The sequence below is a fragment of the Haliaeetus leucocephalus genome, unplaced genomic scaffold (assembly GCF_000737465.1).
Source record: "Haliaeetus leucocephalus isolate CR32 unplaced genomic scaffold, Haliaeetus_leucocephalus-4.0 Scaffold439, whole genome shotgun sequence".
Classification (NCBI taxonomy): domain Eukaryota; kingdom Metazoa; phylum Chordata; class Aves; order Accipitriformes; family Accipitridae; genus Haliaeetus; species Haliaeetus leucocephalus.
The window spans coordinates 6,246,319-6,272,104 of record NW_010972875.1 but is presented as its reverse complement, the minus strand read 5'-3'; the positions used below and the strand labels follow the sequence as shown (position 1 = coordinate 6,272,104).

The 25,786-nt window shown below is 39.1% G+C and overlaps 1 protein-coding gene across 1 annotated transcript in view; it reads left to right on the top strand.

Moving 5' to 3' along the window:
- The window catches only part of CORIN (corin, serine peptidase), a 140,865-nt gene that overhangs the window by 77,198 nt on the left and 37,881 nt on the right, over positions 1–25,786 (top strand). The window contains exons 7-11 of the mRNA XM_010574553.1: positions 9,871–9,978; positions 11,574–11,684; positions 12,616–12,732; positions 16,302–16,400; positions 23,493–23,724. Coding sequence (XP_010572855.1) covers positions 9,871–9,978; positions 11,574–11,684; positions 12,616–12,732; positions 16,302–16,400; positions 23,493–23,724 — 667 coding nt within the window. The remainder of the gene's footprint in view (positions 1–9,870; positions 9,979–11,573; positions 11,685–12,615; positions 12,733–16,301; positions 16,401–23,492; positions 23,725–25,786) is intronic.

Sequence of the window (25,786 nt, the reverse complement as noted above, 5' to 3'; positions counted from 1 at the left end):
AGAAATGATTGATTTTTTAATTCTTAAAATACTTCTCCTTTGATCAAGGTACATGCTATCAAATTTAAGTCTTATCCTAGTCTCGTTCATAAGGTGTTTCAGTTCAGTTTCAAGGTAGTTCAGTGCTAACTTTCACAGGGACTGACATTTCCATAATAATGAAAATATTCAGTACTCCAAAAAATGTAGTTGCTATTCACCATTTAATTATTAATTATTTGGCAATATTTACCAATATTTGAGAAAGAAAATAAAAATCTGAATTTTTATGCTTTGTTCTATTTTGTATAAACTGAATTCCGACTGCTAGTGCTTACACATAGCTTTCCAGTGTTTAATGGGACCCAGAACAACACATGGAAAAGTTGTTCCCTTCTTATTAAGTCTAAACTATATTTGCTTATAGGAAAGTTTTATCTAGTACAAAATTTATTTCAAATTTTTGTTTTTAACCTAGAGGATGGTGGGAATCAAGTATATGAAACAATAGCAGCAGATTTAGCTTAAGAGTTAACAGCATTAATGCATTGAAGAGGATAACTAGGTATAAACATATGGCTCACTTCTAATCTAATTTCTGCTCCATCGACTGCTGGGCAGCTGTTTTCTCTGCATGAGAATCATAAACAAAGAGTGTGGGCAATATAGATGGAGAAAATTATTTGGACTCTTTATTCTAGCAAACAAACTTATGTAGCAGTCGATTGTTTAGGAGCAAAAATTACACAGAAAGGCAAGTATTTCTACTGCTGGAGTCTTGTGAAGAGACCACATGAGACTCTTCACAATCTCCATGAGTTGGAGCTGTGAGGAGAATCTTTTCATTAGTTACTTCCCAAGTGAGATTAAAAGGCTTTTAAACTCAAAAGGCTAAGCTTTATTAGAATGTTAAAGAAAAAATTAACCTTTTAAAAGAGAAAATGGAAAGAAACTTGATAAGGCAGAACAGAAATGAAAAGGATTTAAAAGCAAAACTGCCTCTGCTGACTGTGCCTTGAAGATTGGGTCTTTGGGCTTGGTTTCAGTCAACGCAGGAACTTTCTTCTTCTCAGCAAATTCTGTTCTGTGTTCTTTTATCCTTGGGAAGTTTTCTTTATCACAGTGGAGCCCTGTCCATATGTTCTGTTTCCAGCCCTTTCCAGCTTTGTTTCAGTCTCTGATACGCTTTAGGTTCACTCCTTGTTGAATTCTCACTCTGCCTGCTCTACTCTGTAAAAGCTGTAACATAACATAGAACTGCATGCAAACAGATAGGTTTCTCAGGGATGACAATAATGGTGCCAATAATTAATTTTGGGGGGAGAAATAGATTTCTCTCAGCTGTACACTGTATTGGAGTCACAGTAATTCATTTCATTCTGATATATGTTAGTAAGATGGATTGAAAATTGAGTTGGAATGAAAACTGGATGAATGGTTGGGCCCAGACAGTGGCGATTGGAGGCATGAAGTCTGAAGACCAGTAACTAGCAGTGTACCCCAGGGTCAATACTGGGTCCAAATGCATTCAATATCATCATTAATGACCTGGATGATGGGGCAGACTGTACCCTCAGCAAGTTTGCTGATGACACCAAACTGGAAGGAGTGGCTGTCACACCAGAGGGTCATGCTGCCATCCAGAGGGACCTCAACAGGCGGGAGAAATGGGCTGACAGGAACCTCATGAAGTTCAACAAGGAGAAGTGCAAAGTCCTGCACCTTGGAAGGAACAACCCCACGCACCAATATATGCTGGGGGCCACCCAGCTGGAAAGCAGCTTGGCAGAAAAGGGACGGGGGTTCCTGGTGGACACTAAGTCGAACATGAGCCAGCAACGTGCCCTTGCCACAAAGAAGGCTAATGGTATCTTGGGCTGCATTAGAAAAAGTATCCTTCCCTTCTATTCAGCACTAGTGAGGCCACACCTGGAGTACTGTGACCAGTTCTGGGCTCTTCAGTACCAGAAAGACCTGACATAATGGAGAGAGTCCAGTGAAGGGCCGTGAAGAAGTTTAAGGGACTGGGGCATCTGTCGTATGAGGAAAGGCTGAGAAAGCTGGAGCTATTTAGCCTAGAGAACGCTGAGGTTGCATCTTACCGATGTATGTAAATGCCTGAAAGGGAGGGTGTAAAGAAGATGGAGACAGGCTCTTCTCCTTAGTGCCCAGTGACAGGACAAGAGTCAATGCGCACAAACTGAAACATTGGAGGTTCCTCCTGATCACCAGGAAACTTTTTTTTTCTTTTTTACTGTGAGGGTGACCAAGCACTGGCACAGGTTGCCCAGGGGGGTTGTGGAGACTCCACTCGTAGAGATACTCAAAAGCTTTCTTGACACAGTCCTGGGTAACTGGCTCTAGGTGGCTCTGCTTGAGCAGTGGGGTTGGACCACATGACCTCCAGAGGTCCCTTTCAACGTCAACTATTCTGTGAGTCTGAGAATGAAATTAGTCCTCAGTGTGTCTAGGCAGTGGCACTTAAAGCTTCAGAAAGCTAGAAGACAGCATATTTTTTCATCTAGATAGTTAAAGCACTTTATAGAATTTCTAAACAGGATTCTGTAAAGTGTAACTAATTGCATCTTTGTAAGGGTATTTGACAGATTTAGATTCAAAAGACTGAAGCTTGCCAGTGTAATTGGATGCATTAAAAAGAAATGAAGGATTTTGGAAAACCATATCTGGAAGAAGCATAGAATCATAGAATGGTTTGGGTTGGAAGGGACCTTAAAGATCATCTGGTTCCAACCGCCCTGCCATGGGCAGGGACACCTTCCACTAGACCAGGTTGCTCAAAGCCCCATCCAACCTGGCCTTGAACACTTCCAGGGATGGGGCATCCACACCCTCTCTGGGCAACCTGTTCCAGAGCCTCACCACCCTCACAGTGAAAAATTTCTTCCTTTTATTTCATCTAAATCTACCCTCTTTCAGTTTAAAACCATTACCCCTTGTCCTGTCACTACAGGCCCTACTAAAAAGTCCCTCTCTGGCTTTCTTGTAGGCCCTTTTAGGTACTGGAAGGCTGCTATAAGGTCTCCCCGGAGCCTTCTCTTCTCCAGGCTGAACAATGCCAACTCTCTCAGCCTGTCCTCATAGGAGAGGTGCTCCAGACCTGTGATCAGCTTCATGGCCCTCCTCTGGACTTGCTTCAACAGGTCCATGTCCTTCTTATGTTGGGGGCCCCAGAGCTGGATGCAGTACTCCAGGTGGGGTCTCACAGGAGCAGAGTAGAGGGGGAGGATCACCTCCGTTGACCTGCTGCTCATTTTTGATGCGGCCCAGGATATGGTCAGCTTTCTGGGCTGCAAACACACATTGCCGGGTCATGTTGAGCTTCTCATCAACCAACACCCTCAAGTCCTTCTGCTCAGGACTGCTCTCAGTCCACTTATTGCCCAGCCTGTATTTGTGCTTGGGATTGCCCCAACCCATATGCAGGACCTTGCACTTGGCCTTGTTGAATTTCATGAGGTTTGCATGGGCCCACCTCTCAAGCCTGTCAAGGTCCCTCTGGATGGCATCTCTTCCCTCCAGTGTGTCAACCGCACCACACAGCTTGGTGTTGTTGGCAAACTTGCTGATGGTGCACTCAATCCCACTGTCCCTTGTCACTGACAAAGATGTTAAACAGCGCCAGTCCCCATACCTGCCCCTGAGGAAAGCCACTTGTCACTGGTCTCCACTTGGAAATCGAACTGTTGACTGCAACTCTCTTGAGTGTGACCATCTAGACAATTCCTTATCCACTGACTGGTCCATCCATCAAATCCATGTCTGTCCAATTTAGAGATAAGGATGTTGTGTGGGACAATGTCAAATGCTTTGCACAAGTCCAGGTAGATGACGTCAGTTGCTCTTCCCTTATCCACCAATGCTGTAACCCCATTGTAGAAGGCCACCAAATTTGTCAGGCATGATTTGCCCTTAGTGAAGCCATGTTGGCTGTCAACAAGCACTTCCTTTTTTTCCATCTGCCTTAGCATAGTTTCCAGGAGGATCCACTCCATGATCTTGCCAGGCACAGAGGTGAGACTGACTGGCCTGTAGTTCCCTGGGTCTTCCTTCTTTCCCTTTTTAAAAATGGGGGTTATGTTTCTCCTTTTCCAGTCAGTGGGAACTTCACTGGACTGCCACGACTTCTCAAACGTGATGGATAGTATCTTAGCAACTTCATCCACCAGTTCCCTCAGTACCTGCAGATGCATCTCATCAGGTCCCATGGACTTGTGTACCTTCAGGTTCCTTAGAGGGTCTTGAACCTGATCTTCTCCTACAGTGGGTGGTTCTTCATTCTCCCAGTCCCTGCCTTTGCCTTCTGCGATTCAGGTGATGTGGCTGGAGCAGTTGCTGGTAAAGACTCAGGCAAAAACTCGTTACCTGGATAACTAGGTCTCCTGTTCCCTTCGGGAGAGGGCCCACATTTTCCCTGGTCTTCCTTTTATCACCGATGTACCAACAGAAGCTTGTCTTGCTGCAGTTGACATCTGTGGGCAGATTTAATTCTATCAGGGCTTCTGAATGTTTCTAAAGTATGCTTTACAATTTTAATTAAAATATTCTTGTGTTTTTTTAATTCGGATTTAAACATTTCTTATTTGTGACCTAAGCATGACTACTATTACGTTTCCTGATATGAGAATGGGGAAGGTGAAACTGCTGCTAAATAATTCCCGTAAGCTTTTTGAACTTTACAAATTGCGATATAGTATGTACAACAGCCTCGTATAAATGATTTAACTTTATGTTTTGTTTAAAAATCAAATCATTCAAATTAATCATTGTTTCTGTAGGAAATTAATGTAACAAAACATAATGGGTGACCTCATTGAGAAGAAAGGCTGTATGTATCCTAAACAAAACTTATTTCACTCACTTGCACTCATTGATTTAATTGTCTCACCCCTAGTGTGTACACAAGTGGTCTGGCCAGAATCACCTATTTTTCACAGTGAAAAACACTGGCTTTTGTGTCCTCAAAATGTCTTGGCTTCTTTTTGGTTGGCAGTGATGATTTACTCTTCTGGCAAGCATTTTACATTCTTAGAGATTGAATATTTTTTGGAAAATATTCCTGAGACTTACGGTTTTTTGCTTTCCTTGTATCTCCAGGGTTGTTCTTGATCTTCAGGATCAAGTGCACCCTCAGTAAGTTTGCACATGACACCAAGCAGGGCGGGAGTGTTGATCTGCTTGAGGGAAGGAAGGCTCTGCAGAGGGATCTGGACAGGCTGGATCAATGGGCTGAGGCCAATCGTAGGAGGTTCAACATGGCTGAGTGCCAGGTCCTGCACTTGGGTCACAACAACCCCATGCAGCACTACAGGCTTGGGGAAGAGTGGCTGGAAAGCTGCCTGGTGGAAAAGGACCTGGGGGTGTTGGTCAGCAGCTGGCTGAATATGAGCCGGCAGTGTGCCCAGGTGGCCAAGGCAGCCATCGGCATCCTGGCTTGTGTCAGAAATAGCGTGGCCAGCAGGAGCAGGGAGGTGATCGTCCCCCTGTACTGGGCACTGGTGAAGCCGCACCTCCAATACTCTGTTCAGTTTTGGGCCCCTCGCTACAGGAAAGACACTGAGGTGCTAGAGCGTGTCCAGAGAAGGGCAATGAAGCTGGTGAGGGGCCTGGACCACAAGTCTTAGGAGGGAACTGGGGCTGTTTAGTCTGGAGGAAAGGAGGCTGAGGGGAGACCTTATCGCTCTCTACAACTACCTGAAAGGAGGTTGTAGCGAGGTGGGGGTCAGTCTCTTCTCCCAATTAACAAGTGACAGGACAAGAGGAAACAGCCTCAAGTTGCGCCAGGTGAGGTTTAGATTGGATATTAGGAAAAATTTCTTCACTGAAAGGGTTGTCAAGCATTGGAACAGGCTGCCCAGGGAAGTGGTTGAGTCACCATCCCTGGAGGTATTTAAAAGATGTGTAGATGTGGTACCTAGGGACATGGTTTAGTGGTGGACTTGGCAGTGTTAGGTTAACAGTTGGAGCGGATGATCTTAAGGATCTTTTCCAACCTAAATGATTCTATGATTCTTTCCTTATCCTTAGGTCAGGTTGTTATTCATCTTCTTGCTGCCTGATCATTTAAATAAAGTCATGCTTACAGTGCTCTGTAGCAATTAACATATAGCATTCCTTTAGATCTTGTTCTGCTCTTGCTTCTGATGCCTTCATGCACATACATTTTTCCTTTCATATTTAATTCATACTAATCTCAGTATTTCTTTTATCCATCTCTACATTTCCTCCTCTATTTTTGTTAAACACAAGACAGCTGCAGTAATAGCAGAGCAGCTTGCTTGTCTGCTGCTTTAGTGCCAATTCCAGTAACATGGTGGGTGCATTGGTTTGTGCTTGTAATGTTGTGGTCAACTCCTTTGATGGCAGGTTGAGGTGATGAGAGGAAGCCCATTCACCTCAGTACCTTTGGTCTTAAAGGTACTGCTCAGTTGGGTTTGGTTCATAATTCCAGGTAAAAAAAAGTAAATGTATACAGAGGCATTCTCCTGGGATGTCCAAGTTCCCATAGAAGCTTCCCCCATCCAATCCCAAAATACAGGACTTCTTATATTTGTTTTAGATGCTACCAGCTTGCAGAGATGTCTCTGGTTTTTAGTTATGAAGTTACATACATTAGGGAGGGAGTGGTCTGTCCCTGTGCTGGTGACTATCTGAGCTAAATGTCTAAACTGGCTGTATGGATACTCAACTGAGAGAAACAGACACTGCTGATGCATGATTTGTCTGATTTTAAGCAGATAATTTAGATGGGATATGTGCTTTAGAAACTAAATGATGTAGATCGTAGATGTCTAAAGTTACATGAGTGAATCTTACAGCTGTGCCTCCTTAGTTTTAATGTTGAAAATGATATACATTATGAAATGCAGAAGTCTCTGGTTTTAATCTTTTCCATATTAATAGTTCTTCCTAGAATCTCCTTTCAGGATTCTGCATCAAGAAATTGATCACATGATGCAATCACTTTTCTATTCCTGGCTCTTGACATGCATTTTTCTCTTCTTCCCTTTGATGGGCCATAATAGGTATGCAGGCAATAGTTAGGCTTTAGCAGAATCCATCCCTCTTTTTGAAAGTATAGTTTAATTTACTTAGCAGTGTCGCTTTTTTACACAGCTGGAGCTGAAAACTGATACTTAGGATTTCATCATGTTGCTTATACCATTTACTCTGTGACTTTGTGCAATGGAAGGTACCAGCTGAGGAATCAGAATTCAGCTCAGCCAGCTATCACATAGGAATATGAACAGGAAAGAAGCTGTAAAGCTGATCTACAAATGCATAAATTATCAGTGCCAAAACTTGGAACTGTCAGAAGGGTCCTGATGAGCAAGTTTTACATGTAATGTACCAAATGCAACAGGCTCTCTTACATCTCTCTGGCTGTGCTTACACACTTCCCTAATACATATACTCACTTCCTCTTCCTCCTCATATGCCTTTCTCATTCATACTTCTCTTTCACAAAGAGTGAACAAGATGAAGATCATGTTAGTAATAAAACAAAATTTAAAAAAATGTTTACATATATGTGCCACTGCATGCCACACTCCAGGATAGAGCATCTTGTTGAATTGAGGTCTTATTTACTTCTAAAAGTGGAAGAATTTGTACATTGAGTCTGCACATATATCTTTAAATGTACATCTTTAAAATGTAGGACTCCTAAAATCATCTCAGTGTTGGGCTGAGGTGATTCATGGTCAGGAAACATGATGCAACAGTGAAGTGGTGAAAACAGGGTATGCATGAACAGAGATCAAAGGATTGCTGAATGCAAATGATTGACCAGGCTTTATTTGTGTTTAGTGGAGTATAGAATAGGAATTTGTATTTAATTTTATGAAAACAGGGCTTGTCCCATCATTAACAAATCTAAGTCGAGCCTTTTACAAATGGCAGCTGCCAAATGCCCATCTTACTCTGACAGAAATAATTAGCTACCCTATGCTTTATATTATTGCCAATATCTTGAAGAAAATGTAGGTTAAGACTGTTAGATTTTCATCTAGTGACTCTTTATTTCCTTGCAAGGAAGTTTGTATTCTTTTTGTTTACTCTATCTGTGTGGGCCTGAGAGCTGTCATATCCTAAAAGACACTGCTGCAGCTAGAGAGTTATGAATGTAAACAGGAATGGGGGTTTGCATGGAAATTAAACAGTAAACTTACCCAGAGGAAACAACATAGAAAAGACAGCTTTGTTTCATTTGCCTGAGGAGCAATGGAAGCACAGACACTGTCAAGAGTTATAAACTGATCAATAAGGATAAAAGTTGCCAGAGTACTTCACCCTGTTGCATACTCAAAACAAGTAAAGTTTAGAATTTTACTCTCAGCTATTGTTCTGCTTACATGAAACTAGAACTTAAATATTTTTATTAGTTTGTGGGTTTTGGTATTTACTGTGTCATGCCTCTTGTTCTTTTAAAGCTAAATTAACTATTGACTACAAAGCTCATGGCTCAGCCATATTATTTTACTTTATGTCCTGAAGCATTGTCCTTCACATTATGCTATAAATTCTGTTTGGGCTTTCTAAGATGATGTGAAACTTGTAGAAAGCATGAGTACTTCTGTGGGGGAAGGGGAAGAAGTTATTCAAGTTCTAGAGCTGAGGTTGGTAAAGCCTTGAGAAACTTAAAGTTGGTGCACTCACCTAGGAGGTGGAACATTTGGCTGCCATTGATCTGGAGGGATAAAAAACCCCACTGCACCTTCTGGGAGAGTGCTGCACCTTTCAGTGTGTAGTGTACTTGGACATCCTTCTTTCATAGTGGGACCACTATGCAATCATGAACACAGGAGTCACATGCCAAGAGGAGAGAAGCAAGGGGTAGCATGATTCTGTTGTTTAGTGGTTGAGCATCTCAGCTGAGGGGAGAGACTTGTGTTCCAGTCCCTGCTCTTGGAGCTCTTTCTGTATGTTGTCCAAGGAGGAGCTCATTTAAAATGCCCACATATCGCAGTAAGAAAGGGCACAAAGAACTTCCTTGGTTCCAGTGGCATAGCTTCAACAGGAAGGAGGGATTGTCCACCCAGCTGTTCTATATCCTGGCATTCTCCCTGGAAAAGCCAGATGTGAAGGAAAAGCCTAGAGGAAGGCAGTGAAGCTAGGTCACCCAGTTACCAACTGTGTGTTTGTGATCAAAAGTTATTACTTACTAGTGGGACCAGACACCACCAGCCCTATTTTCTCTTCTCCCCCCTTTCCTAACTACAACATAGATTCCATGTTTTTATCACACCTGATATTATTCAAGCATTTTGGATATTCTCAGAGAATATTTGTCAGGGCTTTACTGAAGACCTCAGCCATGGAAAGAAAGGTTAAACCCACTTAGGGCTGACAGTGCTAAGAATTCCTTGATGAGACAGCATCAGGCCAAATTCTGAGCTAAAAACTGCATAAAGCATAAAGCTCATTTGAAACCATTGTAAGATCAAAGGCAGACTCAAAAGCACAGTCTAGGGATCTTGATTTTGCTGTTAGAAGCTTCAGCTCCACCTAATAGTCACATGAGGTGCTCCAGACTGTTCTAGTAATCTAGCCGATGAAACCCACAACTTTTCTCGAGAAAGTTATGTGTATAAATTAATTAAACATTTTGGTCCATATGTGTAACCAGAGCACTTTCTCCTCATGGTATTGATCAAAAAAGCAATTGGTAGGAACAGAATAAAAATTGCTTTTGATTTTTCTTGTTCTTCCATATTAGATTCTAATAAACTGGTACGCATTGAGTATTAACGCAGACCTGTAAATCATAGGGTATCTTTAGCTAATCTTGTTATAGTCTATACAGTTGAGTGTTCATAGTTTATATGAATATTCCAATGTCATGTTAACATTTTGCAAAAATTTGTTTTGTAGACTGCAGTCGTGATCTATTTCATTGTAACACGGGAAAATGCCTAAATTACACCTTTGTTTGTGATGGATATGATGACTGTGGAGACCTTAGCGATGAACAGAACTGTGGTAAATGAAAGTTTTATGCTTTTCTCAAGTCTTTAAGATAGCAGTATTGCTTAAGCCAGCAATCATTTTCCTTAAATTGCTAAAAGAGTAGCATACCCTGCTGTTACTCTTTTTGGGCAAAGGAAAAACAGCTCACAAATTCTACATGCAATTTGAAAAGGTTTAAAGGAGAGTTCTGGGTTAATCCAAATTTTGAAGGTAGTGGTATTTTGAAGAAATATTTTGAAGAAAGATTTGCAGTTTGTTTTAAACTAATTCAAGATGTTATGGTTGCTTTCTTGCTAGCTTGGCTGAATTTAACTGAGATTAAAGCAAACCATAAGAGGCTACACAGTGGTGATACCAACTGTTTTATAGCTCAACTGTTTTTACATAAGTTTCATAGTGAACTTGTATGTTTTGATGATCAAATTCTGTTTCTTTCAAATTCTGTTTTCAATCCACGTTATATGTTAGGCCTCCTTGTATTTGTCTTTCTACCTACAATTAACTTTCTTAGGAAAAAAATGAAGTTTTGCCATAAAAAAAGAATAATCTTCACATGTAAATATTGGAAAACTTTGAAAGCCTTATTTTTTCTAACTTTTGCTCCTGGTACTACACCTGAGAAGAATTAAGTGCTCTAAAATAATTCTTTAAAAGTTAAAATACTATTTCTCACTTTTTTTTCTTTTGCTTTCCTAAGGAAAAGCACAGAAAATTTCAAAAATTAAAATCAAGGCACAATTTTTTCTGAGATTTGTTTTATGTTTCTTCTCCAAATTAAACATACTCTAAGATCTTTCACAACTGTTTGGCACTTTTGGTTTTGTGGTTTTTTTTCATAAACTGTCTTTGATTAAAGACTTTTCTAAACATTAATCTGACTCCTACCATTCCTATCTTGAGACAGTCTTTTCTATATAAAATTTAAGATCTAACTTTTTGTACAGGCTATAAATAGGTTTCATAGCACATTTGTCAGATTGGACTGTGTCTATGCTTCCTATTTATTTTGGTGTAAAGTCAGCCTGCTCAACAGAATGCTTTTCTTTATTTGTGGAAGCATTTGGGTAGAAAGAGTAAGATGAAGATTGGAATAGTTTCTTTGTAGATCATTCTTATGGAAGATTCTAAGGGTATGCAAAAAGCATAGTTTCTGATTAAGTGCCAAATATGGCAGTTGAGAAACTTTTTTTTTTCTTTTTTACTTCTTTAGTGAAAAGATAAATGTAGAGAATGGTTCTCTCTGATGGCAGCTGAAAATGTTGGTCTAACTGAAAATAATTCCATGAGATGGGAAGCCAGAAGATCTTTTAATCTGCTTAGCAAATCTTAGAAACTTGTTTATTTGCAAATAGAAACAACTGTGCACCTGAGATAAGGAATGAGTGCATCACTGTCTATGTAGGCAATAGAATTCAGAACATATGTAACTACCATCTGCAAAAAAATCTGCAGGTACAGAAAATATCTTATTGTAATTTACTAATGCAAAATGGCTCATTAGTAAGAATGATTAGCTTATAGGCATAGAACAATTGATCAATAATATAAATTATACAAATGGTAACTTATCATCCTTTCTTTTGTCCTCAAATTTGGGTTTTATTTAGATTGTAATCCAGTGACACATCATCAGTGTGGAGATGGAAGATGTATAACAGCTGATTGGGTATGTGATGGTGACCATGACTGTATAGACAAATCAGATGAAATCAATTGCTGTAAGTTCCCTTAATCTCTAAATTATTTTTTTCTTTCTTTAAAAAAACAAAGTGTAAGATAAGTAGCATACTTACTTATTATCTGTAAGGCAAAACTATAAGCTTATTTGATTTCAGAAGTTTGCACTTGACAAATGTCCCTTCTGAGAGACAGCTGCAGCAAATTAAACCTTTGTTGCCACTGTTCAGAAGTACCAGCATTGCCTTGTGTTTCAGCTTGTTGTTAATTACAGAATTAGCTTTCTGTTAATTGTGATGGTCCCATTAGAGAGTAATGAATGAATGTATACAACCTCTTAAACTGTAGGCATTCTGAGTTTGTGACAGGTTTCTGATGTGCCTGTATGTGACCTATCACACCTTGTCAGAGTTTGGACTTCTGTCTGCTCCAATGATGATGGTGTATATCTGCAAAACAACTATACTAGAATATTGCTGAGGTTGCAAAATCAAGTCTTGGCGAATTAGCACATGTTTTAATGTGAGTAGGGTTCTTGTGAGACATATGCTTATGCTGCTTTGATTTTTGCTGCCATTCAGGGCTTGACCTTGCAACCACTATCCTATGATTTTTCCTGAAATCTAAGAACCTAATCTGAATAAAGGTATATAAGTAAGTGGGCATAGAAAAGGTGACAGTTTTTATATGAGTAAAAATGCTGTTTTGCTTTTTTTTCTTGGAAAAGCTGGACCTTCGTATCAGCCTGTTGCTAATACCTGACATAAATAGTTTCAGTCCCTGTAGTTAAAGACCAGCACAGCTGTAGGCTATTGAAAACATAGCCTACGTATAATGAAAAATGTCTAGTGACCTTCAGTGCTAAGCAGTATCATCAGCTCCTCCTGAAATAACTTCAATATAATGTTAAAAAATAATTAAGACCTTCATTAACTGAAGTTGATCAGAATATTGTCTTTTTTTTCTCTCTAGCATGTCATAGTCAGGGTCTGGTGGAGTGCAGAAATGGGCAGTGCATTCCTAGTGCATTCCAGTGTGATGGAGATAATGACTGTAAAGATGGAAGTGATGAAGAAAACTGCAGTGAAAGTAAGGATATCCCTCATTTTACCCTTCTTACTGAATGACCATTGACTACTTTGCTCTGAAGTGCCTTTAGCTAAAGCTGTCTGAAAAATTTACTTTCTTTGCCTTTCAAATAACACTTGCTAAGGCTGGTTGGTGTCTGCTTTCACACATGAAGTTGTAAGAAGAGTTTTATTAGTCCTTAAAAATATAAAAAGTTAAAGAAACAGAGGTGATATTTAGCATAGTATTGATCATTGACATGACCAGCTGTTACTTGAAATAAGTTAATGCATATTCACATTGTCTGCAGCAATTAGAAGCTACTGTCACAGGAATTGGTATTGTTTGAAGGGGAATTTTCTCATAAAAATCTTTTTTCATCAGAACTTGGGAATCAGAGAAAACATGTTTTCATAAGTAAACTAATGATTTTGTGTGACTAAGGGAAAATATATGAGAATGTAAGTTTTCTCAGCTACTTAATAGCTGTCTCATGATGGATTGTATGAAATAAAAGGAAACCAGGCAGTTTCTTGAGCCCTGGAACATGGTTTCCCAAAGACTTGTGTCCTGTGGTACATTTTGACACTCAGAAAGGAATGTTGTCATGTTGTGATGGTTTCAGCATTTGAAGGTATTTTTCACATGTAAGTCTCTTGTTTCTGGTAAGGCATAGATTCAGATTGCAGCCTTTCCTTCAATGTGAGAATTAATAAAGTTTTTCTCTTATGAATCTTATTTTTAAGAAATTAGAGTAATTCAATTTATTTAGAAAACTCTAGTGCTGTCAGATGTAGTAAGACAACCTATTCAAAAGTTATTAGAGTAGGACAGACCTGTTATCATAAGATAAATACACAGTGTGATTATATAAGCCTCATTTCTTTAGGAAACCAGTCTAGAGAAAATGCTTTCATAAGTGTGTCTACTCACTCCCTTCTGTTCATATCAAGTTCATGGGATCTTACTACTCCAATTTAAACATCTCTGTTGCAAAAAATAACTGAGAAGTTGAAATACAGAAATTACCATTATTCTTCTTCGCAATTGATGTTGATGTTGCAAAAAGGTCTTGCATGAAATTTCTTCCAGTTCTGACTGTGGCAATCTAAAAACCAAGGACCAAGTTCTGACTGTGCAGTCTCACAAAATGCTAAGTTTTTATTCTTTGTCTTTCCTGATGTCCAACCTCAGTCTTATTCTATGACCTCCATGATCCTCCATTTCTCTTCCTGATAATGAAACTACCATTTTTAATATAAAAGAGAAGAGGCAGGAGAATGGGATAAATCGAAAAGTATAAAACTATTCAGAGCATTCTGTAAGCAACCATTTCAATTTTTAAAATTCACCCAACTTAAGCCTCTTAAATTTGTTTATCAGTAGTAAAAGAGAATTTCACTGAAAATGTTGATGCATGATCTGTGCTAGAAGTCAGTGATGTGTTTTGTTTTCAGTGCTTTTTGCCTCTGTGGTTATTGAAGAAATGGTTAAAAAATCTTTTTTTTTGCTGAGATGAAGAGATATAGATTCCAGGATACTAAATGCAGAGGAGTAGGATGGGGTGATAATTATGTAGTCAATGATCTCCCTATATGCTAAAAGATTTTTCCCCTTAGCATTAAACTGCAAAGCTTTTAAATGTGAGTTTTCCTTGTACTTACTCATTCTTCAATGTGCAAAAAACTCTGTCTAATATTTTGCAATATGGTGTAGAGCAAAATTCTTCCTTTATGCAAGTATATCCTGTCCATCCTAAATTTGCATGAGAATATATAGGCAGAATTTGGCCTTCAGTTGGATTATTCCTCCTTAGTTTCTTGCAAAGCCCATGTAAAAGCAAGGCAGAATTCTTGTTTGTAACTCTTCTGTATTTCTTACGTATGTTGCTGATTTCAGCAACTACAGAAAATGTAATAGTACATACACTTAATACAAAGACTTCTCTGCTCTACAAGTCAAACAATTTGGATATGCCTAGCAGAGGCAGTGAAGTTAGGGCTGAATTGATCTGGAATATTAGTTTTGTTACAAACACAGTAAATGTGTGAAATCAGCATAGAAATCTGAGGCCAAGATGTAGTGACTTACCACTTGCCTTTATAAGGATACAGAGACCTTGTGTAATAGTACAAGTATATAGATAGAGGGATTACAGATGACCATTGCTTCATCCTTATCTGAATGAGAAAAATGGTCTCCTTCGCTACATACCTTAAGGAAATAAAAGGTATGGCAACTATTCACATTACTGCTGTCATTCATTTTGTGACAATAGAAATCTAACATAGAGGTACTCACAGCTGGGTCTGTGGTCCCTTCAAAAGACAGGGTAGAACAGTTATAGAAATTCAGCATTGACTGTGCTAAGATCAAAAGAATCTACGCTGTAGCACAGGGATTTTTAAAGAGTTGAGAAACTCTTTCACTGTGGGATAAGAAGGAGTTGGAGCAAACTTAAAAAATTAATTTTATGTAAGGATTTTTGATAGCTTTAGAAGTCAAATGGTTTTCCCTACCTTTCAAATTCCATTTTGCAATCAGATGCACCTGTAAAATAAGACAGTCAATTGCTACAGCAAAAGAAAGTACTTCTATTGCTTCAATATGTAACATGTATGAAGGGAAGTAAATCCACATAATTATGAATAATAACGACTACATCATCAGTTCTTTGGGACAAGGTTGTTGTCAAGGTCATTGAAACAAGATGTTTCTCCAGCATCTTCTGTATGCCCAATATAATGACGCTATGACTGAAGGATTAATGTTCATGGGCAGCAGTGCAATACAAACACTAAACAATACTTGCAATAAACCATTTAAAATAGAATGAGATGATAAAATCCAAACTATTTAGTGTCTGTGTACAGAATAGTAAATTAAATGACTGATTTCGCAAAAGTCCTATGGAAGAGAGAATTTAATGGTTTGGAAAGGAGCTATCACCACTATGAGACAGAAGCCTAGGTATTTGTCAGAGAAACTAACTACCCAGGTAATGTGCTCAGAAACTTTTTGATGAAGTACTGGTTTTAGTTATTCTGAATTCCATCTTTAGGACTATAGCCTTCTGGGGGTTTATTTGTTGTTTTTTAATGAGCCGAAGAAGGACAATAACGCTTCAGCTCTTGATGACCTTTCTTCAGGATGGTTTTTATTGTCCACCAAAACAATCACAGAATGAGAAGCAGATGAACTGAATGGCACTGAAGAATAATTCCTAGAGGGTATTCTCTTTCAGCTAGGACCTATTGTTCACTTTGAAATCTGATTTACGTGACTTTTCGTACTCTGCCAGTGGATCATGATAAATGGTTTTCAGAGATCCATACCTCTCATTCAGAAACTGGGATATAAATTCTTATATTAAACATAGGGGTAAAGAAAAGTGACATCTGGACAGTGCTGCACACTTTTCTTCCTTACAACAGTTCCTTACTGCACTTGAAATGCTGTAGGGTACTTATTCAGCTATGTAAAGGAAATACTTAATTGTAATGTAAACTCTGTATTTTCTCATTGCTACACTCCAGTCATTTTTATTAGTCTGGTAAATAATTAGAATAGTAAATTTCTATTTTCCTCAGGTCAAACCCTCTGTCAGGAGGGAGACCAGAGATGTACTTCCTGTCCTGATCCCTGTGGAACTTCTCTCTGTGAGATGAGAAACAGCCAGACAAACTGCAGTAAGTAGGTCACATGCTTCATACTGTCACTGTTTTAGGGTGTTTTAAGAGTATAATAGGATGCAGGGTAGGACACAGTAAGTGATACTTTAATTTGCTATCTAATGCACATGTGTAATGATTAAGTATTGAAAAGGGCAAAGTTGACCAAAGTTTCATCGTAACTCTTGATTATTAATGTCCTAAGAGATACTCATAACATTTGACATTGAGATATTTTCCCTTCTGTGAATTTTTGATATGTTCTTAACAGGTGTTTGTAGTTGCGCTTTTTCCTAACATTTAATGACATTCAGTGTTTACATAAAGTAAACAACATAGTGTAAGTGTAAAGCAGAAGCTACTGGTTTATTTTCAAAATGTAAGAAAACATGGTATTGTGTTTAGAAGTCTGGAGAACTTTTAGCCGTTTTAAGAAGGAATAATTTTGATATTCAAACAGGCAAAACTAGTTACTCTTCTGACCAATACATATTGTAGAGGGTTGGGGTCTTCAACACTGTGTATCTTCATTTCTATGTCTATACCACTCCATGCAAGCCTCCTGTACCCACTCTACACTTGCTTCTGAGTAGCTCTCTTTCTCACTTGTGCAATGCAGCACTGTGAACAGATACTCAGACGAAGTATATTTGGCTAGGTTTTGAAACTGTGGCAGACTGTATACAGAATTATTCAGAATTAATTAAAACTTGGTGATGTGTTAATACAATCACATCAATTCAGGTCACCTTAGCACATGGGCAGGCTTGCCTTCACTTACATGTGAATGTGTAGACAGACATATCCTATAATTGCTTTGTGCTGAGCAGTTATCTCTGCAAGGTATGATTTGGTACTATATGGTAGTTTTTTTGGATAACGTTACTCCATTTAGGTTGGAACAGATATGGGAAGGTCAACTAGTCCAAACTCCACAGTCTGTCTAAAGTTGTGACTGTCACCCACAAGTGTGTGTTTGAGACAGGCACCATTCATGCTAGGGCCTTTAGGTGCTGCTAAAGTAAAGATATAAGATACTTGGGCACATATGCTTTACATGTGCTTCTATCAATGCTTCTCCTAACATTCTGAAATAGGACAATCATAAGTATCATGTTTAGCATTAGAAGGAAATTAATTCACACCTTTGGTCCACTAGTCCAAACTCCTGATCAAAGCAGTGCCAATTAAGTCATGTGGCCCATGACCTTGTGCAGCTGAGTTTTGAGTATCTCCAAGGACAGAGATTCCATAGTCTTTCTGGGTGACCTGTTTCAGTGTTAGGCCACTCTCGTGGTAAAAACCTTTTTTCCATGTATGTAACTGGAATTCTCTGTGTTATAGCTTGCGTCTTTTGCCTCTCATCCTATCCCTGTGCACTTTTAAGAGTTTGGCTCTGTCTGGTTTACACCTTCCCATTAGGTCATTGTTAACAGCAGTAAGATCTCCCCTTAGCCTTCCTTTTTGATGGCTGAGCAAATCCTCTTTTCCCAACTTTTGCCTGTAGATCATGTGATCCTGTCCCCTAACCTGCTTCGTGGCCCTCCACTCACCTCATTCCAGTATGTTGATGTCTTTCATAAACTGGGAAGCCAAAAACCAGGACAACACTCCAGATATGCACCAGTGCTGAATAAAAGGGAATGATAGCCAGTCATCTTGTCAGAGACAGCAATCAGATTAATCAGGCATGATTTTCCCATGAAAAATCCGTGCTGGCTGTTCCCAGTCACCTTTTTTTTCTTCATGTGTGGACATGTCTTCCAGAGGGAACTGGTCCATAATCTTTCTGGGGACTGAGGATAGACTCACTGGACTGTAGTCCCCTGGATCCTCCTTCTTGCACTTCCTCAAGATGGATGTGATGTTTGCCTTCTTCCAGTCATCAGGTGCCAGGGTTGCCATGACCTTTTGAAGATGATATAAAGCAACTTTCCAATGACATTCCTCAGTGAAAACTGAGGCAGAAGAGACATTGAATACCTTGGTCTTTTCCATGTCCCTGGTCACCCCTGCCCCAGTGAGCAGCAGACCCACATTTTTCTTATGTTTCCTTTTGCTGCCAATGTACTTACAAGAGCCCTCCTTCTTGCCCTTTACATTGCTGGGTAGTTTCAACTCTATCTGAGCTTTGGCTTTTGTAATTCCATTCTTGTATGCTCAGGAAATGTCTCTACGTTCCACTTAAGTGCTCTATGCCCTCTTCTGTGTATTTCTTTTTTGTGTTTGAGCTCAGTCAGGAGATCCATGTTCAGCCAAGGCGCTTGCTTGACTTGCTTTGCATTGTTATGGACTCTTCCTGTGCTCTGAGGAGGCTCTCCTTTAAGACCAACTTGCTGTCCTTCAAACAGATATCAGCATGATTAAAACTCTTACAAGTACCAGGGCCTGCAATCATGAGGCATCTTCCAGCTTTCTGAAGAAAGGTTCATCTACCTCTTCTTTTTGCTAGGGTGGTCTGCAGCAGATGCCTACTATGTACATCACCTGTGTAGGCCTGTCTTCTAATCCATATCCATAACCAAACTATTCAGGTGAGAAGGAACTTTCTAAGGTGATTGGAGTAGTATGTGTTGGGGTTTTTTACTTGCCTGTTGTGAACCAAACCATCATTCTCCCCCAAGAAATATTTAGAAAAGGTTATGAAATGGGACGGCAGGCATCCATATAACACAAAACTAATAAAAATAATCTACTTCTTTTTTTTAAAAACTTCTAACAAAACTTAAATTTTTAAAGTAATTTAAGGTTTTTTTGGTTGAAATCTCAGATATCTTCATGGAATTATCTTGGTCATTTTCTCCTCTGTGTCTTGCAATTCATGGTCAGATATTATCTCCCATGAGAGGCTGTCCCCCTCCTAGTGAAAAGCAGTATATCTTGGGATACATACACTAATCAAGGAGAAATCAAACATGAAATATCACAACAGATCAAATTACTTTGGTTGTTGACCACATCTGCAATTCCTGCTGAAATCCCTTGGAACTGTAGTTCCAAGAACCTGGAACCTGGCAGGTTCCAAGAACCTGGAACCTCTAGAACCTAGCATCTCCAAAGAAAACGTTTCTTCAAGTAATCTTTTCTTGTCTTTGGTGAGATTTGAAGGTTGTATTTTCCTGATGGTTTAAGGTGAGAATACATGAGTATTCATTGAAATAGTAATTACTGACTTGAATAACTCCACTCTAGCTTGTCACAAGTTGATATGTGTATATGATCAGATTGATTCTCTGTGGGCTGAAGCCTCATGGGAGTGAAGGATGTTTAGTCCCAGATCTCTCTGCCTGCAGGAGAAGCAGCAGCTTTAGCAGTCTGTGCCTCTAAGAACAGGTGTTGCATCTCAGTTTCTCTATTTGAAGATTGATCTTTTTCATTTGAGCATTACTAACTTTGCCACAAAACCACGGTTTACCCAGGAATGGGGGCTTCCATATTTCTATCTGCTGTTTCAAAGATTATTTACTCATAATGCTTCCAAAACTTAACAGGCATTACACTAAACCATATTTTATATGTTTAAAACTGTAACAAGTTTACATTTACTCAAGTCAAAAAAAGACAGTATTTTGTAATTTTATTTATTTTTAAATACTTAAAATGCTTGGTAAAGAACACATAAAATGTATCTGATATATTGTGACAGGATCAACATTGGAGTCACAACTGATGGCTGTGTAGTCACCAGTCATGCATAAGACAGGTCCTCTATTCGGCTGGCAAACAAGGCACTAGCAGCAGCCTTACCCAACAAGTAGGAAAATACTGGTTCTTATACTCGGGGAGCAGTTCTCTCTTAAGCAAATTACCTTTCATAAACAGTGACTACAGTCCTGTAAAAGGCAACAGTCTTTCAAGCAGTGTGACTGCAATTCAGTCTTTCTCACAATAAGAGAGAGCTGAAAGTGTACTTTGTTTCTTAGACTCATCTTCCTTGTGGATAAATTGGCGTGAGACTTATTGTGGTCCAAAGCAGTTTGTCCTGTGGTCCAAAATCTTTTCCTGATCCATGTAGATTTTTGTATCCCATTGTATGTATGGACAGCAATTCTGGAAAATGTTCAAGTGGCTAGGACTATGTTACAAGATAGTGAAAGACATTTTTTGACATGTGATATTGGAGTTCTAAAACAATGTTCCTATTCCATGTCATGAGAAACCCAAGAGCTTTTTAGTGAAGGTGTTTCCTCATCGTATTATGGGCAACAGTCTGTAATTCTCAATGGGAGTAACAAGTAATCTGAATTAGACTTCTGGATTGTCTCTCTTTCTCCCTTTCTGGTCCAGTGAATATTTAATTGTTTACACACAATGGAACAGCAAGAGAATTTGGGATTTTTCTTGCATAACATCTGGAAGTACTATAGTCTTTTTTCATGTTATTTTTGCTGCTCATATTTTGACCAGAGTTATTCTGTATTTGGTAAGAGAAGAGAATTCCTGTGGAAAATTTCAGTTTTGACAAAGCAGTATTTTCTGGCCCAAATAACTCTTTGGTTGGAATATTCCAAAGAACAGGCCACATTTCACAATAATGAATATCATGGGTGTTCTTCATGCATGATAATGTCTGATCAGTTTAGGCTGGCATTATAATGTCGTTACAACAAATATGGGATAACAGAACAGATATCTGAAGGGAGACTCCATCCTTGGAGATAGTCAAAAGCTATCTGGGCATGGTTCTGCACAACCAGCTCTAGGTAGCCCTGCTTGAGCAGGGGAGTTGGACCAGATGACCTTCAGAGGTCCCTTCTAACCTCAGCCATTCCAAGATTCTGTGAAATATCCCATTCACTTCTCTTACTATGTTTGGAGCTAATTCCTACATAGTAGGTAGAGCAAGTTAATAATAATAATAATAATAATACATGAAGACATTAAACCCAGGTATAATCTGTTTGGGTTTGTTTTTTTGGTTTTGTTTTTTTTTTTAATTTAGAATAAACTATGCAATGAATTTTATTCCTTGTTCCCCACTCATTAGATTGTACTTACACATACTATAAATAAGGAATTAGCAAGATCTCTTAAACTGTAGGAAAGATTAACACTTGGGTTACTTAAATTCAGTCAGATGTTCCCCCGGAGTGTATGTTCCATTTGTTGCTGTGCTTGTGGATTGTAGGGAATTGTCTGTGAGAGTCAAAGTTATTCTTTCCAAGCCTACGACGACACCTTTGTACATAATGTGATAGAAGCTTTCTAAGCACAGTGTGAAAATTATAATCATATCAAAAACATGTAAAGAGCTATCCTACAGGGCCATTTCAGTGGACTAGATTTTCTTCTAGACTTCACCTAAACCCCTATAAATATGAGGCATAACAAAAGAGAGAATGATATATGTGCATTTCTACCCTTTAGTCTTGAATGATGTTATGTTATACAAACACTTAGAACATTGCATGTACTTTTGTGTTTATTTACTCAGGTTTCATCATTAAATACTGATGAACATGTAATATTCTGTACACATCATGAAAAGATGCTTACTGGGGAAAAATCTAAAGACAAAACCAAACTGATCTGGGCATTTTGGGCTAAGTATGGGAGGACAAGGCAGAGTTCATCATGAAGAAAAGGAAATGGCAGTAATGTGAGGAGGATTGTTGAAGTCTTTGAACATCATATGCCCCAAAGCTGGGACTAAGTGGTTTGAGAGAACAGAAATAGTTCAGTATTGGCAGGATGCAAGGATTTAGCAGAGAGGAAAAGCTGTATAAAAAAATGACCTTTGTGATCCTCAGATTAGAGGTAAATAATAAAAAAGTTATAATAGGGAATGCCAGTCCATGAAAGATTGGCCAGTTCTGCTGATCAGCTGAATAATTGACTGTTGGATCTTTCAACTTCCTCTCAAAGATCCAGCTATAGGATCACCCAGTTGCCACACTGTGCTGGCAACTGACACTAGCAACTGGCTGACAGAGAATGTTAATCATGTTAAGATACATTTGCTTCCAGGATAGGCAAATATATGCAGTCTTTTGATAACAAATGACTTCTGAATAGTACACTTTTTCATGGAAAATTTTCTCATATTTCAAAATTAAATAATTTCACATTGGTCTCAGTGCTAAATAAATAGCTGAATTTCAGTCTGAGTTGAAGTGAAATTCTGTCTGTTGCTTTCTGTTGTGGTTGAAAATTGAAAAATAAGTATTTGTGACTACCAATGTGGGAAGAAATACAAAAGCTGTACAATTTTTTAAATCCAAAATACTCAGTCAGTTCAATATATGTTGTGATAAACCCCCTAAAAGCTGGTTGATTTTTGTATATAGCTATATTCTGTGTAATCATATGGACTTGTAGCTGTTTCATTGATTTTGCTCTTGCTTATCATTCTCTGTATTATCAATTATGTCTTATCTGAATTAAATTATTAGCATGTAGACTGTCTCTTACTCAGTGTTTGTACAATATATAACCTAATTGTCCCCATTCTTCCTGGAGATCTTGAGATGCAAAAAATAAAATAAAATAAAAATCCTGCCATTTTCTATACAGAGAAATTGTGCAGTCTCTGTCATTAGAGATTTTTCAGGACCCGACTGAATAGATCCTTGAGAAACCTGATCCGTCCTCAGACCTGACCAAGCTTTGAGCAGGACATTGCACTAGAGACCTCCTGATCCTTTCCAACCCAAAGTATCCTATGATCCCAGTTGCCTTAATTTTGACAATTGCACTGCCAGTATGAGGTGTGTTATGGTAGCATAGTACACCCATAGGAAGTATGTTGTTGTATGATACAGGAGCTCTTGAAAATCATCAGAAACTTGATTTGAAAAGAATAAATCTGTTTTTAAAGAATGGTTTATTGTACCATGTTAAATTTGAGATGTTACTCTAGAAGTTAATGCATATTGGAAGGGAATGTAAGTCTCTGAATAGGTTCTTAGGTAGGCAGAGGTCAAACCCACTTTTCTGTACTGGTATGAATAGGCTCATAGGGGTCTTGAGCTCTGAAACTTGTAGTTTCTCAAGACTGAGAGGAAATCCCCTGACTGATAAATTTGTTAAATACTTATGTAATTATTTCTTCTGTATTTCATTTAATCTCACACCATTTGTATTTCTTTTTTTGTTTTCTTTCTATGAAAGGTCAGTGTGAACCAATTACTCTGGAACTCTGTATGAACTTGCCTTACAACTACACTTATTACCCAAACTACCTGGGCCACAGGACACAGAAGGAAGCCTCTATCAGCTGGGAGTCTTCTCTTTTCCCAGCCTTGGTTCAGACCAACTGCTACAAGTACCTTATGTTTTTTGCCTGTACAATCTTAGTACCAAAATGCGACCCCCATACAAATCAGCGGATCCCACCTTGCAGGTACTATACTATACCTCATTTAATTCTTGACTGACATTGTCTGTCATATTAGTCTTTCCCAATTTTCTCTTTCCACTGAAAATACCAGAAATTTTGCTTTGGAATTCCATAGCAAAAGGTAGAGAACCATATTTTATAAGATCATTAAATGCAGTTCATTACATGTGTGTGATTAGTATCTGAAGTATTCAAAACAAGGAGAGGAATAGCAGTTCAATAATTTTCAAAATGTATATATTGAATAGAATAGAATAGACTATTTCAGCTGGAAGGGACCTACAACGATCATCTAGTCCAACAGCCTGACGAATTCAGGACTGACCAAAAGTTAAAGCATGTTGTTAAGGGCATTGTCCAAATGCCTCTTAAACACTGACAGGCTTGGGGCATCGACCACCTCTCTAGGAAGCCTGTTCCAGTGTTTGACCACCCTCTCTGTAAAGAAATGCTTCCTAATCTCCAGTGTAAACCTCCCCTGGTGCAGCTTTGAACCAATCCCATGCGTCCTATCTCTGGATACCAGGGAGAAGAGATCAGCACCTCTCTTTCCACTTCCCCTCCTCAGGAAGCTGTAGAGAGCAATGAGATCACCCCTCAGCCTCCTTTTCTCCGAACTAGACAAGCCCAAAGTCCTTAGCTGCTCCTCATAGGACATTCCTTCCAGCCCTTTCACCAGCTTTGTTGCCCTCCTCTGGACACATTCAAGGACCTTCACATCCTTCTTAAATTGTGAGGCCCAGAACTGTACCTAGTACTCAAGGTGAGGCGACGCCAACACTGAATATAGTGAATACAGTGGGATAATCGCCTCTTTTGACCAGCTGGTTGTGCTGTGTTTAATGCACCCCAAGATGCAGTTTGCCCTCTTGGCTGCCAGGGCACACTGCTGACTCCTGTTGAGCCTGCTGTCAACCAGCACCCCAGATCCCTTTCTGCAGGGCTGCTCTCCAGCCACTCCTCTCCCAATTTATACTTGTGCCTGGCATTACTCCATCCTAGGTGCATGATCTGGCATTTGGAGTTGTTAAATTTCATCCCATTTATCATAGCGCAATGCTCCAATCTATCTAGATCCTTCTGCAAGCCCTCTCGTCCCTCAAGAGGGTCAACAGCACCTCCCAGTTTGGTGTCATTAGCAAACTTGCTAATGGTGCATTCAACTCAACTCAATCCAGACCTTTGCTAAATGTATTGAAGAGAACTGGCCCTAGAATTGAACCCTGAGGAACACCACTGGTGACTGGTCGCCAGCCCGATGTAGCCGCATTCACTACAACCCTTTGATCTCTGCCCTTCAGCCAGTTCTTCACCCAGCGCACAGTGAACCCACTTGTCCCACAGTTGGACAACTTGTCCAGAAGGATGCTGTGAGTGTTGTATGAAGCATTTTCCATTTCTGTGCGTTTGATTAGAATTGCACCACTATAAAGGGTATTTAAACATAGAATCAATTAATTAAATTCAGAACATTAGCATTTGTAATAGTTCCTTGCATTAGTGTATCACTTTATCTATGCAAAACTCTATCCAAATACTATAAACAAAACCTGAGATTTTAATGCATGCTTACCTTTCTAAATTAGAGGAGTGCCACATCATTCTGAATTACAGACTAACTTAGGCTTTCTACTTGTCAGATTAACTTTGGTACCATCCTCATCAATTAACATTACTGTACTTTTCAGGGTTATGCCTGCATCTGTTCAAAAGAGACTATGTTCTATAAATCTTATGGCTTTGATAGCAACAGTTGTTGCAGGTTAGGAGAGCTAATAAACCTGATCAGCAGGCAGAGCTCTTTGAGCCACTGGCTGCTAGAGCCTTCTCATACTGTATTTCTGTCTCTGTTATTGGGCCTATCCTGACAGTATTGATCAATTAACATCTACTGTATTGAAAGAAAGTGCATTGAAAATTGCAATACAGGTCCTAAGATTTCCTACGATGTGACATTGTTGACAAATAGATAACATTTCTTTGTCTAGTGGTATGCTTCTTAGTCCCAGTTAAGAGTGAGTCACAGGGAAATTTACTAAGATATCGCTTAATTCTTACATAGGGA